General features: G+C 46.3%; 1 protein-coding gene across 1 annotated transcript; it reads right to left on the bottom strand.

Moving 5' to 3' along the window:
• Window positions 1-1569: 1569 nt before the first annotated feature.
• Window positions 1570-14533, bottom strand: LOC115405280 (arf-GAP with SH3 domain, ANK repeat and PH domain-containing protein 1-like). The gene is made up of 29 exons (XM_030114807.1): window positions 14267-14533; window positions 12933-13005; window positions 12709-12839; window positions 12509-12583; window positions 11636-11685; window positions 11396-11525; window positions 11230-11315; window positions 11081-11156; window positions 10889-10975; window positions 10664-10672; window positions 10426-10526; window positions 10268-10337; window positions 9720-9807; window positions 9414-9462; window positions 8719-8885; window positions 8387-8520; window positions 7948-8039; window positions 7693-7879; window positions 7529-7614; window positions 7187-7302; window positions 6618-6685; window positions 6343-6450; window positions 6016-6253; window positions 4161-4301; window positions 3997-4072; window positions 3582-3646; window positions 3004-3479; window positions 2795-2917; window positions 1570-2700 (listed from the first exon to the last, which is right to left on the bottom strand). The coding sequence occupies exons 1-29, from the start codon at window positions 14390-14392 to the stop codon at window positions 2626-2628; spliced, it is 3303 nt and encodes a 1100-aa protein (XP_029970667.1). The 5' UTR covers window positions 14393-14533; the 3' UTR covers window positions 1570-2625.
• Between the last annotated feature and the right edge of the window lie 153 nt (window positions 14534-14686).

Genomic DNA, 14686 nt, shown 5'->3' with positions numbered 1-14686 from the left:
CGGCCTAAATGTTCCTTTGAAACTCACACCGATGATTGTCTGTTTGTGCCGCTCTGTGAGTTTCAGAATCGAGCTTTTCGGGTTTTTACAGCCTTTCAGTGAAGCTGAAATAAATGTAGTTTAGCTCCACGAAGCCACCGAGCACACAGACCTGCCCATATTGATCCAGATTGATTCACCTTGTATGACATTTCATCAGTAAAGCCAGAACAAGTTAGCAAGATTAAAATATTTAGGACACCTCAGTTATATTGAAATACATTAAACACTTGAAAAGCCACATTGATAACATTATTAGTCCTTAGAGAACGGCCGCAGCCTGTTCAACAACCAAGCTGGCGAGCGAGCTTCGTGGCAGTCTGAGAAGCAGCTGATGGAACAGACCGGTGACATTGTTAGCCTTTTGTCATATCACTTCACCGCATATGCAAAACTTTCCCACCAGTCTGAAGGTTTCTTAAAGACATGGGAACATACACAGTCACCAATACGCTTTTTTTAAAAAGGCAATCCTGAAATAGAAACACCAAGATCCTTAGTACCTACGATAGCTACCCTAATATGTTGACATTGTTTTTAAGTTACAGCTGACTGGATCAAGTATATGGTGGTGTTTTTATTAGATAATCATCTGTATAAAATGCTGAATAAATATTGTGGCGGCACATATGCTGGACAGGAACGTTTGGGAAGTGATACAAAAACTCTAGCTTTGATTCTGCCGGAGCGGAAACATTTCAGACCGTTTCTGTTTTCTGCCTCAACATCCCGTCACTCGGAGCACGCAGTTCTGCTTGCTCCCATTCCTCACCTCTTTTTACAGTCATGCTTATGTATCTCAACTGTACAGATGAGTGAGCGGTGGAGTCTGACAAAAAAAGAAGTTGAATTTAACATTATATTCAGAATAAACTACGGCTTGTTCAAGGGAAAAAAACTCATGAAACATGAGGAGATGGATGAGTAACGAGGAGTTATTATAGCTTTTTAGCCAATTCAAGCAAACACAAGCACTTTGATTTCATCATAAAACCACCAATTCACAAAACCTTCCCACTTACTAACAAAGGTTACAAGACACATTTCAGTCCCTTTACTAACTCTGAGTGAAGGATTATTTCAGATTATTAGGGGGGAAAATTTAGAGTATATACATTTACAGATTTTCCTAGATTTAATCATTTTGAACATCTTAATTATACATTTTTAAGGTGCAACACCTCCTACATGAATGAATCAAACCTTTTTGGAAAAAGATTACTATTTTCCTTTCATTTTATTCAAGGTATTCTATGCTTAGCATGCTGATTAACAGCGCCCATGAAACATTCTCAACACTTATCTACTATTAATGCCTTTGAAACTTTTTGATTAAATATTGTAGTTATAACTTTTGTAGATATGTTGGCGTCGGCATGCTACAACATGTTTTCAGAGCTTACTTTTAATATATATCAGCCTTTCTTCTAACCAGTCAACCATCTGTCTGACAGGTTTGGTGTTCCACAAGGATCCAATCTTGATCCTCCATTTTTTCATACGGACATGATCATCATCCTTTTAATGTTCAAATTCTCCTGTTGGATTTTTCTTAAACTCGTTCTTGACTTCTCCTTTCAAGTGAATAAAACTCCTTGATGAATTGAACAGAACTTCAGGAGAAACAGAGTGACTTTGCTGAGATAAAACCGGATGAAACAGGACTGGGTACCAGCAACAGGCGCGTATCTATAGACAGGAACAGACAGTAACTACGAAGGTCAGAGGAATCTAAAGAGAAGGAAACGTCACACCGACAGACAGAAGCTACTGTGAACATGGGAAACAGAAACTGGCATCAGAAGCGACACACAGACAACTGTTTTCCTGCTTTTCCCTCTGGAGTCAGACGCAACAGAACGATTTTACAGTGTTCCCCGTTTTGCATCACTAAGGTTTGCAGACAAGTTGCTTCTCCCTGAAGAGGAAACATGAGGGACCCCGGAGTCCTGCAGTGAAAGCCCATTGCTAAAATCACTAATCTGGCCTAATTCGATTGGCTAATTACTCAATGGGTGCAGGCTGAACCAGAGCAGGACTCTTGTGGACCCTAATAAAACAGCAGAGCAGCGATTTCATCCGGTAGCCGCAGAAGAAGACGTTGGAGAAGAAGTCATCTGGATTGTGAGAGTTCATTTGTTTTTTTGTGCTTTTCTGTCAGCAGTATCCGTCAGATGGACAACATGACTCAGAATCGATTCTGTTGTGCTTTGTCTTGTGCTTCGGTGTGATGAGCTGCCTGCAGGGGGCACCAGTGGTCACAAGGTAAAGGCTACATTTAAGTCTCGCCTGTCTTCTCGTCCTCCCCAAGGTCCTCCTTTCCTCTCGTCCTCCTGCCTGTCCCGTCGTCTGGATCTTTTCCTTCTCTGGAGACTCCTTTGCTACGGCCCGCCTGGGTCTGCATGCTGGGTTGCTAAGGTAACACTGTTGGTAGCATAGTAGGGTCTATTTACAGCAAGAATTCAGCGTCTGCAACTGGCTTTGTTAGCGTTTTCCTGTCGGTCTGTGGCTAGCAGACTAACTCCGTCCACTGTCACTCGTGGGCGGGGCTTGCGGAGGCTGGCGTCAGCCGCACGCTCGACCCTGTCAGTCGGAAAGGATGTGAACGAACGACATGGGGAAGACGCCTTTCCTGTCAGGCTGCCCTTCTATGTGCCCGATCTGTAGGAACAGCAGAAGTTAGGTTACAGACTGAGAGTTTTCTACCGGACTGCCGTCCATTACAGGGCTGAAGGCGAAGCTCGGTGGTACCTACCCACCACTCCTGGTCCTCCTCTCCAGTGACGATGATGACCTCTCCCTCGGCGAAGGTCAGCTCGTCGTCATTGTCAGCTTGACAGTCGTAAATGGTTTTCACTCTCCGCACTTTGCTTTTAATCTGGATAAAAAACAGAGACGAAACACATGAGGGGACCCTGCTGTCCTCAGGACGCTGCTCTGCTATCTGAAGGTGACGGGCCTCACAGAGTTGATTTTACGAGGCAGAGGGACGGGCATCTCCACGGCCCCCGGGGGGGAATCGTCAGTGACCGGTTGAGTTGACAGCTCCCCCGACTGGACCGGCGCCTGGCTCTCGGCTTCCACCTGAGCATCGGCAGCAGCGGGGGCCGGCCCGGGTCTGTCACTGGGCGTCGGTTTAGGGGGCAGGTCAGTGATCTGAGGCTTCGGGGGGAGGTCTCTGAGGAGAGGTTTCGGGGGGAGGTCAGACAGGTGAGGCTTGGGAGGAAGATCGGAGAGCGGAGGCTTCTCCATTGACGGAGCTCTTTGGGAGGAGTCCACTGGAGTGAGGGGGGCTTTTGGGGAGGCATCGATGTAGGGGGGTGACTTCTGGGGGTCAGACAGGGAGGAGGGGGAGGATGGAGGTTTGTGTGGGACGTCTACAGGCTGACCAGGCTTGTCAATAGATGGGAGGTGAATGGTGTCGATCTTTCTGAGAGCCACTGTGGAGAAACACAAAACAAGGTGTGAGTTCAGGTTTAGACCCAAAGAGTCCCGACAGGAGAGAAGAAATACTCTTAAACAGTGAGGATGTTGTGTTTCACCTTTTTGAGGTAGTTTAGGTAAAACTCTGGGTCCCAGTGTGGACTTGGTGTGACTGGAGGTCGTGCTGGAACAGGTGAAAGGAGATCCATGGTCAACCTTACTACTGTAGGCAGCTTTATGTTGTTATTTATTATCAACACAACAAATTCTTAATGGTAAATGTCAAGTCTGTGCAATTTTTCCTTTCGCAGATGAAAAAGGCGTGATTATTGTGATGTCCTTGATCATGGCTTAAGATACAGTATGTGGTCTGAAATTTGCACCAAGATAACGGTTTGTTGAATTTGTGAAATTTTCCCCTGTGAAAAAATATTACTAGAACTACAGCTCTGTTTTTGGTTGATCTTCCTGGTGGGTGTTTGAGGAAGTCATGCTGGATAAAAAACTGACTGTGTCGGTGCCTCTTAAATGTACCTCTGCTGCTGCTGCAGTCCTTCGAACTTGGCAGCAGATGAGACTCTATTTCCAAGTGGGGGCGTCATCTCACTTCCTGTGTGAAAACAAGCAGATCTCAATCAGGAGGTCGACCGTGAAGAGTTTTTCCAGAGCGAGCTGTGACTGAGACCTGGCAGCGTTACCTTTCCCGGCCGGGACAGGGCTCGGGGGGTCTGACGAGGTGCGCTTGTGCCCCGGTGGAGGGGGAGGGGGTCTCTTCTTCAGGGTGCCCCCGCTGCTGTGGGAGGTTAGAGGGAGGGAGACGGGGGGGCTCGAGGTGGGGCCTGGGGACAGAGATGGAACGCCGGATGTATGTTTCACCAAATGTGATAACAGTTAGGAGCAGAGCTGCAGCAAATTATAGATGAAATCAATAAAAAATAGCTGTACCTCGAACTCTGAATTAACTATATTCCCAAAAGTATTTGTTCATCCCTCAAAATCACTGAAATCCAGTGTTCCAATCACTTCCATGGCCACAGGTGTACAAAATCAAGCACCTCAACATGCAGACTATTTTTACAATTATTAGTGAAAGAATGGGACACTCTCAGGAGTTCAGTGAATTTCAGTGTGATACAGTGATAGGATGTCACTTAAGTGCAGCCATGAAACTTCCTCGCAATCAACTGTTAGTAGTACTATAACAAAGTGGAAGTGATGGGGAACAATAGCCAATCAGTGACAAACGATCACAGGGCAGGGTCAGTGGATGCTGAGGTGCATCCTGAACAGTCTGGAGACAGCCTCTTCCTGTTCCAACATGGCTGAACCAGTGGACGAAGCAGGGCCCATAAAGACCTGGAGGATCCAGTTTGACTGGCCTGATCCAGACCGCAACCCGATAGAAGACCTTTGGGATAAATTGGAACAGAATCTCAGAGCTCGGTCTTCCAGTCCCACATTAGTGTCTGATCTCAAAAATACTCTTTGAGAAGAATCGTCAAAAATTCCCTGAAGCACACTGCTGAACCATGTGGAAACATTTCTGGAGTTGAAGCTGCAAAGGGTGGACCGACATATTAAATCCTCTGGTTGAGGAGTGGAATGTCACTCAAGGTTATATGCATGTGAAAGTAGACGAGAAAATACCTTTAGCAACAGTGTTCATTTCTGTTGCAGTAGATCTGCTTAGCAGTTGGTGCTTTGGCTTTTGGTGTGATTTCCATCAAGTAATAAATCTACCATTAGTCCTAAAGCCTCTGTTTTACTGGGCTGCAGCTCCCTGCGTGTCTCAAAACATTCACAAGAGTTTAAAATTCATTTGAGTCAGTTGCATTTTGAACACGTTTTGCACAACAATCTACCAAATGAGAAATGCCCAAGATGTCTGCAGCTTTAAAAGACTTGAAGACTTATTTACCACAATAGTATTATTAACCATATCCCACCCAGACGATAAGGAATCTAAATGAACTGGAAGTCTTGTTATTTACCACCCGAGGCCTGTAAAGTGCTGAATAATCACACAGAGTGCTGCATCTTTCAGAGGCCTCAACATTTTACCAACAAGCCACAGGACATAAAAACCCACAGACACCCAGTGAAACCTAGAAATTCTCTCAAATAGTCCCAATCCTGAAAACCTCATCGCACATGTCTTTGACAACATTTCTCAAACCATTCTCGAGTCCATGAACTCACCAGAGTGAGTAAAAACTGGCCATGGAATCCCATTCTTGTCCAAACCTCATAGGTCTCACACAGAAACGCCAATAGAGAGAAAATCAATCACATCAGACCTCTCAAGGCTGGAAAGCCATTCCAGATTCATTTTCCTACTTTCGTACCTACTTTCAAAACTTGTGCAAACTTGAAAATTTGAGAATCCCCTGAATCTGACATTAAAAAAAAACCTTCCCTTAATTACACATTTTTCAGTAACCAAAATGATCAAATCTATTCATAAATTCAAACCCAGCTCAATCAAAACCCGCATTCAAACCATCTTCAAGGTCATCTGAATCCTCCAGAGTCTTGAACAGCACTGATCTGTACCTTTGCTCTGGCTGCGAGCAGTCGGGGACGGCCCGGAGGTCTCAGGTCCAGGAGACGGAGGCGTGTCGGAGGAGGTGCTGTACACTGGGTTTGCAAAAGCTCCATAGGAGAGCCGCTGCTTGTCCCTGTGAGGAGGAACAAAGGAGGCCGGCAGGGAGAGCTTCTCCTGAGAGGACAGGCTTGACGATGGACAGAAGCTCTGAGGACGAAGGGAGCGCTCCTTCTTCACTGGGCTGGGCTGTGGCAGGAGGAAGAAGAGGTTCAGAGGAGAGGACAGAGTCGGATCCATCCGGCCAGATCTACGTTTTCCACGTTGCTTGGAGTCACCTTGTCATCCAGCTCGTCGTCGCTCTCATCCAGTTCATCCAGCCGGAGATTCCACTCATATTCAACGTGAACGTGAGGGTTGAATCTGCCAGAAACAGCCTCTACCAACTGGAGACAGACAATAAGCTTAACACTCTGCTCAACTCCGTCTCAGACAGCATCTATGAGCCAGGAATGCCTCAAAAACACAAAGCTCCCACAATCCTTGCTCCTTTCAGCCCCCCATTTCCTTTTGCTGAATCAAAGGATGTTTGAAAAGTTCGAGACATTCTCACCAGTTCTTCACACTGAGAGTTCTTCAGTCGGCGGGCCATGTCCAGAGCTGCCTCTCCGTCCTGATTGGCTGAGGAAACAGACAGCATGACACATAATGTCAGACCTCAGTCTTTAGTCTGCGCTGGAAAAATCATGGATGAAATTGATAGCCAGAGGATTTAAAGTCCAGACCTCATCAGTCATTTAGTGACTTTTACTGTGAGCAAATTCAAATGCAAACTGAAAAAAATAAGTCAGCAATGCAGTGAAGGCTACCTTATTGCTTCTAATGGCTGCAAAATGGTGTAAGAAAGGAAAACTTGGTCTTGTTCCATTTCATGGTATTTGACTCAAGTCCCTCTGCTTATCTGACCTCTCTGAGGCTTTACACACACTTTCATATACAGTACATATGTGTTTTATTCATGTCCACTGTGTATATATGTCACATTTTTTGGGGTGATTTTTTTGTTATTGGGTGATTGTGTTACGATGTCGTGTTACTGATCTGGACCCCCGGTAGAGGGTAGAGGCCGATGCATTAAAATGAACGTCACGAGCCGCTGGAAGGAGCATCTGCGCGTCTTACTGATGTGGATGTCGGGTTTTCCTCTCAGCAGCAGCTTCACACACTGAGGCTTGTTGTACAGACAGCAGTAGTGCAGGGCCGTGTTTCCAGCGTCCGTCTGTCCATCCAGACTGCCGCTGTGGACACAAGGCACAGAAAGGGGACGGTACCTTTCTGGGTGTATTGGTACCTTTTTTATATTAGCCACATGTAAAATGATGAGATTTAAAAGGTATTTTAATATTTATCCACTTGTTCCTCACATTTCTTTGCTTTTTGCTCCATTTAAAAGATTAATTTGGTTCAAATAATGCTCACATTAAAGCATATATATGTATACTATTCACACACTCAGGCCCTCACCTGTTCTGCACCAGGAAGTCCACCAGGTGGAGGGAGGAGTTATCAGCTGTCCGGACGTAGTAGTGAAGAGCCGTCTCTCCCGCTTCCTGAAGACAAGAGGAAACCGTCAATGATACAAATCTCAGCTGAAAGACACAGAACAGAGAGGAAATCTGTCTCCACACCTTTCCTGCCTCATGGAGGGGCTGCAGAAGCTCCACCCCCTCAGCGAACAGCTGGACGATCGACAGCAGGTCCCGGGAATGCACGGCTTCGTTCAGCTCGTCCAGGCCGCTGCTCCCCGGTGAGACGGTGCGCCGGGCGAATCTGTGGTCCATGTACTTGGCGTTGATGAACTCCTTCCTCGCCGTCCTGAGGACTGAACTGATGAGCGGCTGTGGGACTGGAGGAGGAAACGAGGAGAACACAGAAACACTCACATGTCGCTGGAGGGAGTCGGCTTCAGAGAGGAGGTCTGCAGGCTGGACTCCAGGATCTCATTGAAACTAAGGTTCCCCACATTCCTGACAAGCTGAGGAGGAGAGAGAGAGCGAAAGAAAGGAAGAGAGAAAGAAACCAAAAGGAGTAAGTAAAGGGGAACAAGGAGAAATAGAGAAAAAAGGAAAGTCAAGAGGTGTGAATATGTAAGAAGGGAAACAATAAATTAGGAAAATTAGGGTAGAAAGGTATAGAAAGATAGATAAAGGAAGGGAAAAAGATCAAAAGAGAGAAAAATGAAAGATAGTGCGAAAAAAATGGAGGGAAACAAATAAGGTGGGAAAGAATAAATCAGAAAAATTAGGGCAGAAAAAAGAAAGATCCGGTCATGGGTAGAGGTGGAACAGATGCACGCATGTGCACGTGCACGTGCACACACACCAGCAGTTCGGAGGTGCCCAGCTTGTCCAGCTCCAGACTCTGGATCCGGGACACGTGGACTCCCATCTCTCGGTGGATCCCCGAGCACTCGATGCAGGTCAGGACCCCCAGGTTGGTGGAGAGCCAGCGAGGATCTGAACACAGCAGAGAGATGACCGGGTCACCCAGCACTCCACCAGACTACACACACACACACACACACACACACACACACACACACACACACACACACACACACACACACACACACACACACACACACACACACACACACACACACACACACACACACACACACACACACACACACACACACACACACACACACACACCTGCAGCCCCGCAGTCACAGCAGGAGTCGTTGCCCGGCGATCGCAGCACCTCGTCGATGATGCTCTTGGTGAGCTCCTCCTCTTCCTCCACCACCGAACTCTGAGCTCCGCCCTGAAACGCCACGTTCAGCGCCTCCTCCTTACTGTTGGTCAGCACAGACACCCAGCTGCAGAACACACACATACACACACACACACATACATAGAGGAAAGGTCAGTCCTGCCGGTTCAGGTTTTCCTGATGGGGAGGTCCAGACAGGTTGAACTGAGGCTCAGACACATTAGAATAAAGTATCAGTTATTCCAAGGAGGTGACACGTAACATTTGCTTGAATGAGAGTAAAGAGATTGTTCAGAAACACAGTTAATTAAAATGAATAGCCAGGAATCCAAAGATATGAAAACACTGATATCAATATTCTGACAGTTGAGGAGAAGAAATCACATAACTTAAACATTTATTAATTATTTTCTGATGTCAGATTATGTCAAATTGAATCAATTTCAATGACCTTTATCATATTTTCTTATTTCAACCTACATTTAATTTAACTGAAATATTTTAAGGGTTAACAAAGAGTCATTCTGGGGTATAGATGGTGGCAAAAATGACTGAAATGTGCTTTCAGCATCCTACCATCACATTCTCACAAGCATCCAAGAACTGAAGGAAAATGTCGTGATGGACTTCTCACCTGATAAACTCCTGCTCATCCTCGGCTTGGAAGTGGTACGTCCGGTTATCTGCAGCACAGTGAACGAGTGAGAGCAATTCCAAACATCACACTGTGCAAAGGAAATGAATAGAAAGGTACACAATCTGAATTTGCAACAGATATCAGATCTATTTGTTTTCACACTTCACTTTCCATGAGGCACAAGATCTACATCTGTACAAGAGTTTTGCATACGGATAAGTGCATTCAGTGACTCAGCATTAAATCTGTGAGGTGGATGCTGGAAGGTGATGTTGATGAAACCGATGCATGTTTGAGACTCACGAGAGATCAGGTCGAAGCACTTCTTGTCCTCCGTGCTGGGTTTCACCTGACAGGTGAGCAGGTTTAACCTGGCCGGCTGTCTGTTGGACTGAACACATGAACTCAGTGTAAAACTTTGTCAAGTCTGTGATTAATGCGAAGCAGCAGCACTGACTTCTGATCGTTATCATCATGGTGCGCTGTAATCTGACTCATCAATATTTCACCATGTGACTGAAAGCTGCAGTCCATTAAAGCTGGGATAAGAGCTTCCTGTCTACCTGCTGAGGTCTGATTGGATCTCTGAAAGCTTTTATCAGAAATGACGCAGCTTCAACCTGTCTGGCTAATATCTGGAATGTTAAAAAAAAACAGCCGTGAGCTGATAATAAACAAACAACTGTTCAAGTCCGGGATGGCGGTCTTTAAAGTCCAGACACAAAACAAACTGCAGACTTTTTCTTTGATGCAGTTGAGCGAAGCATCAAAAGAGCAGAGGCCCGAGGACGATGCCCTGTGGCACGCCTCTCACAGATATCTTATGCAGTTTGCAACAAAAATGGACTCACTGTAGCGTGAGATATTGTGAGAACGCCACTCTTCACCGAACACTTCCTCCTCTGCCACACCTTCCTGAGCCTGCACACAGAAACACAGCGATTGGAACTCATTTCAAACCAAACCAAACTCTGAGGTAACGACTCTGTTAAAAAAGTGGGTGTCGTACCCGTCACTCTTCTTCAGAAGGTATCCTCGCTTCTCGCTGCCAAACTCCTTATTCCCCTGCAGCTGGTGCATGCTGTAGCCGCTCTGCTTGCTCTGAGAGTCCTGGAAGAACAGGAGAGACGTCGACACGTGCGTGGTCACTCATGGTAATACTGCACAACGGTGTAGACACACGTGCACCGCACTACACCGCACACGTAAACAACTCGAGATGTGTGAAGGAAAGTTTGAAGACTCACTCTTCTGGACTTCAGTCACAGAGAGAAGGAAAAGAAAAGACAGAGAGAGGTCAAAGGTCACTACATGAGTGAAGCAGGTGCAGTTTTCCTACTTATACTTGTCCTTTCACCAGTTCTTCTACTCTGTTTAGACTTCACCCCATTCTTTTAGGTTCCCACCCTAAGACTCCATCCTTCAAGGCCGTGACCCTTCCCCTGTCCCCCATCCCGACAGACCCGCTCTACCTCTCTCTGGTCCAGCTGCATGGAGCTTTTGATGAGATCTCTGAGAGTCGTGAGCTGCTTCTTCTCTTCATCCTGACTCTGTTTGATCTGCGCAGACAAACAAGGACAGAGGTGTCAGCTCACCGTTCACAGGTGAACAACACTTCCTGAGTGGATTCATTAATTCATGTGGAAGATACTTAGCCATCCTACATTGTAAAGGTCAGCAGCCAGCTTTTCGATGTACTGCTTGAGCTTGTCGGCTGTTTTCAACCCATCCTGAAAAAAACTGAACGACAGCAGGAAGCTCAGAGACGATGCAAACCAAAAATCAGGATTAAAGGTGAAGCGGCAGGGCTTACTTGCACTGAGCGTGGTAATATTTGATAAGGTTCTGCAGCAGGTCAACGCCTTTCTTCGTCTTTATCTCGTTCACTTTAATCAGGTACTGTTGGAGAAAGACATCTATCGGTCACAGCACAGTCGTCACACTGAGACGGTCCAGACGAAAGCATTTGGTAGTTTTACCTCACACATTTGCAGCTGGAATACCCTCCTTTCCTTTTCCATCTCCTCTGCAATTTCAGCTCCCGTGATCTCAGTGCGGATCATCCCATGCTGTTTGGCGTGCTCACGCTTCTCCTTCTCAATCTTCGTGCTGAAAACCGATAATGAAATGAATTTGATCTGAGTGCAGCTTAATGACAAAACCAAATGACTACATCTTATATGATCTCTGTTTGAATGTCCACGATAATGAAGACTCACAACTTGGTCTCGTAGTCCTTCCAGGCTTTATCAAAAGGCTTCTTCAGATCCTGATGAAAGAAATTAAGCAATAACATTCACAGAAATGAAAGCAAAGAAGTTCAACAGTTAGTACACTCCACCTGAGCCTGGTTGGGTTTGAGGGTTTAATGTTCCCATGTGTGAAGTTTCAATGAATCAAGTGTTTGTTGGTTTGTAGGTTCAGATTTCCAGTAGCTGAGGTGTTTGTTAGGATTTTTGGTCGTTCTGGTGTTTATTGGTTTGGGTGTTCCTTGGTCAAGGCTATTGCTGATTCCAGTAATCGATGGTTCGGGGTTTTGTTGGTAATAAATTGGATGGTTTGACTGTTTGTGGGTTCGGGAGCTTGGTGGCTTACATGCATGTTAATGAGCAGATGTTGATTACTGCATGTGTTTGGTGGTAAAAGAATCTGATGGTAGATATTTCTAATGATTCAGGTGACTATTGGTTAAAATGTTCCATGTTTCATTGGTGTTTGAATGCTGGATGGTTCCAATGTTTCATGGTCAACATGTTCGATGATTGAGGTTTCTGAAGGTTCTAGTGTTTGTTAGTTAAGATGTTTGACAGTCTGGGTGTTCAAAGGTTTGTGTGTTTGCTGGTAAATACCTTCTGTGATTCAAGTAACTGATTTTTGATGTGACTGGTCGTTCACATTTCATGGTTCAGGTGTTTGATGTTCAATGTGTTCAGTGGGTCCTGTGTTGGCTGGTTGGTTCAGGGGTTTCATGGAACATGTCTTTTATGGTTCTTTAGATGTTTGTTTGTTAATATGTTTGATTTTTTGAGGAGATGAGTGGTTTATGAGAGAGATGGTTTAGTTGTTCCTTGGTTCAGGCATTTAGGACTCACCCCTTTGACTCCTTTCAGGTCTCCTTTCAGCAGAGAGTCCAGGGTGAACACTACATTATGACTCAGACTCTGCAACTGAAGCACAAAAAGGGAAAATTCAGGCACACCAGCACACAGTAGGCTGTTTGTACCCAGCATTAATATTTTTGGTGACTGAATATTGACTTGATGATTGAATAATAAGTGATGAAGTGACTGACCAGGTTCTTGAGCAGAGCGGCGAGCTCTTTAACAAGGCAGGAGAACTTAACAAAGGCAGCTCCCAGCTCAGAGTTGTTTCCACCCAGTCGCTCCAGGGCCTGACTGAAGCTCTCCTGGTTCCCAGCATGCTCTGCTCCAACACAATAATAAAAAAAAACCTTCAATAAATGTTTTTAATCAATACAACTGATTGAATTGTCATTACTGAACTCTTGACCCATACCTTGTCCTGAGCTGAAGATGGATTTGACTGACTTCTTCACCTTTTGGAGGGATGAGCGGTCCTGATCCAGAGCCTGAGGAGAGACGGAAGAGAGACAGCTGCTGACTTCAGCTCAGGTTGAAGCTCTGATGCTGGTTTACTTTTCTTTCCTGCTGTGATCCATCCAGCATCCCATATCATCCAACTTTAGGTTGCGGGCTGATCCCTGATGATTATTTGTGAACAGTCTGAACTTAAACGCTCCCTGAATCAGGGTCAGGCTCCTCTTCTCATTGGATAAAGTCCAAGTTCAGGTTTTTGGATCAGTTGTGATTCTTCAGTGGTTCAGGTTTAGCTTCCCAATTGGTAACACTTTAAGTTTGATGAATAGCTCATCAAGTCACCTGAGAAGATCAACTTTCAGCTTTTAGAGTGAACAAGGTGAAAAAACTGGTAAAAATCTTGCGTTGAGCTCTGGTTTGGTTCTGGTCAGATTTAGGCTCTTATCATCATATCATGCGGCCATCGCTCTTTGCATAGGCAGACAGAATTAGCATGTGTGAGTGTGTTTTGGATGATGTCTTGTTGCTATGGCAACTTGGCTGGAGGATGTAGGTCGTCAAGGCAATCCCGTGGTGCGACTCCAATCACCATGGTCATCATCACCTCCATCATATCTGTCTCCTGTTAGTAAAAGTAGCGTGGCGGAGTCCACAGTGTGGATTTACATAAAAATAAATGAATAAAAATCACTGGTGTCTTCAGAAACCTCGGTTTCTGGACTGACTGAACGCACCAGCCTTGACTGTATTTGATCCTCAGAGACACATGTCTCTCGAGATCTCAGTGAGAGAATGTCTTCATAGTGACACCCCTACAATCTGTAGATTGCCATCTGGAGTGTGTTTGTAGTATAATTAGACCTTAAAATAACAGCCTGGGCAGCAGCTGTGGTCTCAGGGAGCCTTCAAGGTGAAGCTTGTCTCCTCCGGACGAGCCCTTCAAGCCCAGCATCATTCACCAAAATCCAGCTCCCAGACCCCGAACCCCCGGCCGTGCCTTCAGCGAGAGGGGCATCACGCCCCCCCAGGGGTGCGTGCGTCCCACCAATCAGCGCTCCGTTCGGGGTAATTTAACTTTGAGCCTCAGCTGGTTGTTTTTCCCGCAGTCTCACTCTGCATAAACAGACCTGTGAGGGCGGCAGAGAGCCGCTGCACCCCTCCACGGGCTCCGCGGGCACGGAATGACACTACATGTGCGCGGATCCGCAGAGGAGAGGGGGGTTTGGCTGACACATGCACGCACGCACGCACGCGCACGCGGACGGGACAGCGGGCAGACGGGTCGGCGCGCACCTCCTCCAGGATGCTGACGGTGTTCCTGCAGCTCTGCAGCCGGGTGGTGAAGCTGGACGTGGTGGGGGAGTTGTAGTCCTCGGTGGTCTCGGACAGGAACTCGCTCACTGAGATGTGGTCCGGCATCCTTCACGCACGCACACGCACGCACACAGAGGGTGCGTTCAGGGACCTGCAGCTGTGAAAGACCGCAGCGGCTCCCTGCAGCTGGTCTCGGATCAGATGTCTTCCGAGCGTCTCATCGGTCCTCAGTCTGTCTCCTCCTGATGATTCATTCCTCCAGAAGTCAAGAAAACGATCACCGGCAGCGACTGACCCGGTGCAGCTTCCAGAATAAAACATCCTTCTCTGAGGAGCTGCTTTACTGGACCTCTTTCTTTTGCACGTCTTCAGCTTTAACTTCGAATAAAAACACATTTT

The sequence above is a fragment of the Salarias fasciatus genome, chromosome 18 (assembly GCF_902148845.1).
Source record: "Salarias fasciatus chromosome 18, fSalaFa1.1, whole genome shotgun sequence".
Taxonomy (NCBI): domain Eukaryota; kingdom Metazoa; phylum Chordata; class Actinopteri; order Blenniiformes; family Blenniidae; genus Salarias; species Salarias fasciatus.
This window is presented reverse-complemented; position numbering and strand designations above follow the sequence as displayed.

Bases quoted from the DNA above. Each gene is read 5' to 3' on its own strand.
- LOC115405280 (XM_030114807.1), bottom strand. From the start codon at position 14,392: ATGCCGGACCACATCTCAGTGAGCGAGTTCCTGTCCGAGACCACCGAG. The intron at 12,840-12,932 runs GTATGGGTCAAG...GTGTTGGAGCAG, and splicing joins CATCTTCAGCTCAGGACAAG to AGCATGCTGGGAACCAGGAG. The intron at 8,040-8,386 runs GTGTGTGTGCAC...TCTCCTCCTCAG, and splicing joins TGGGCACCTCCGAACTGCTG to CTTGTCAGGAATGTGGGGAA.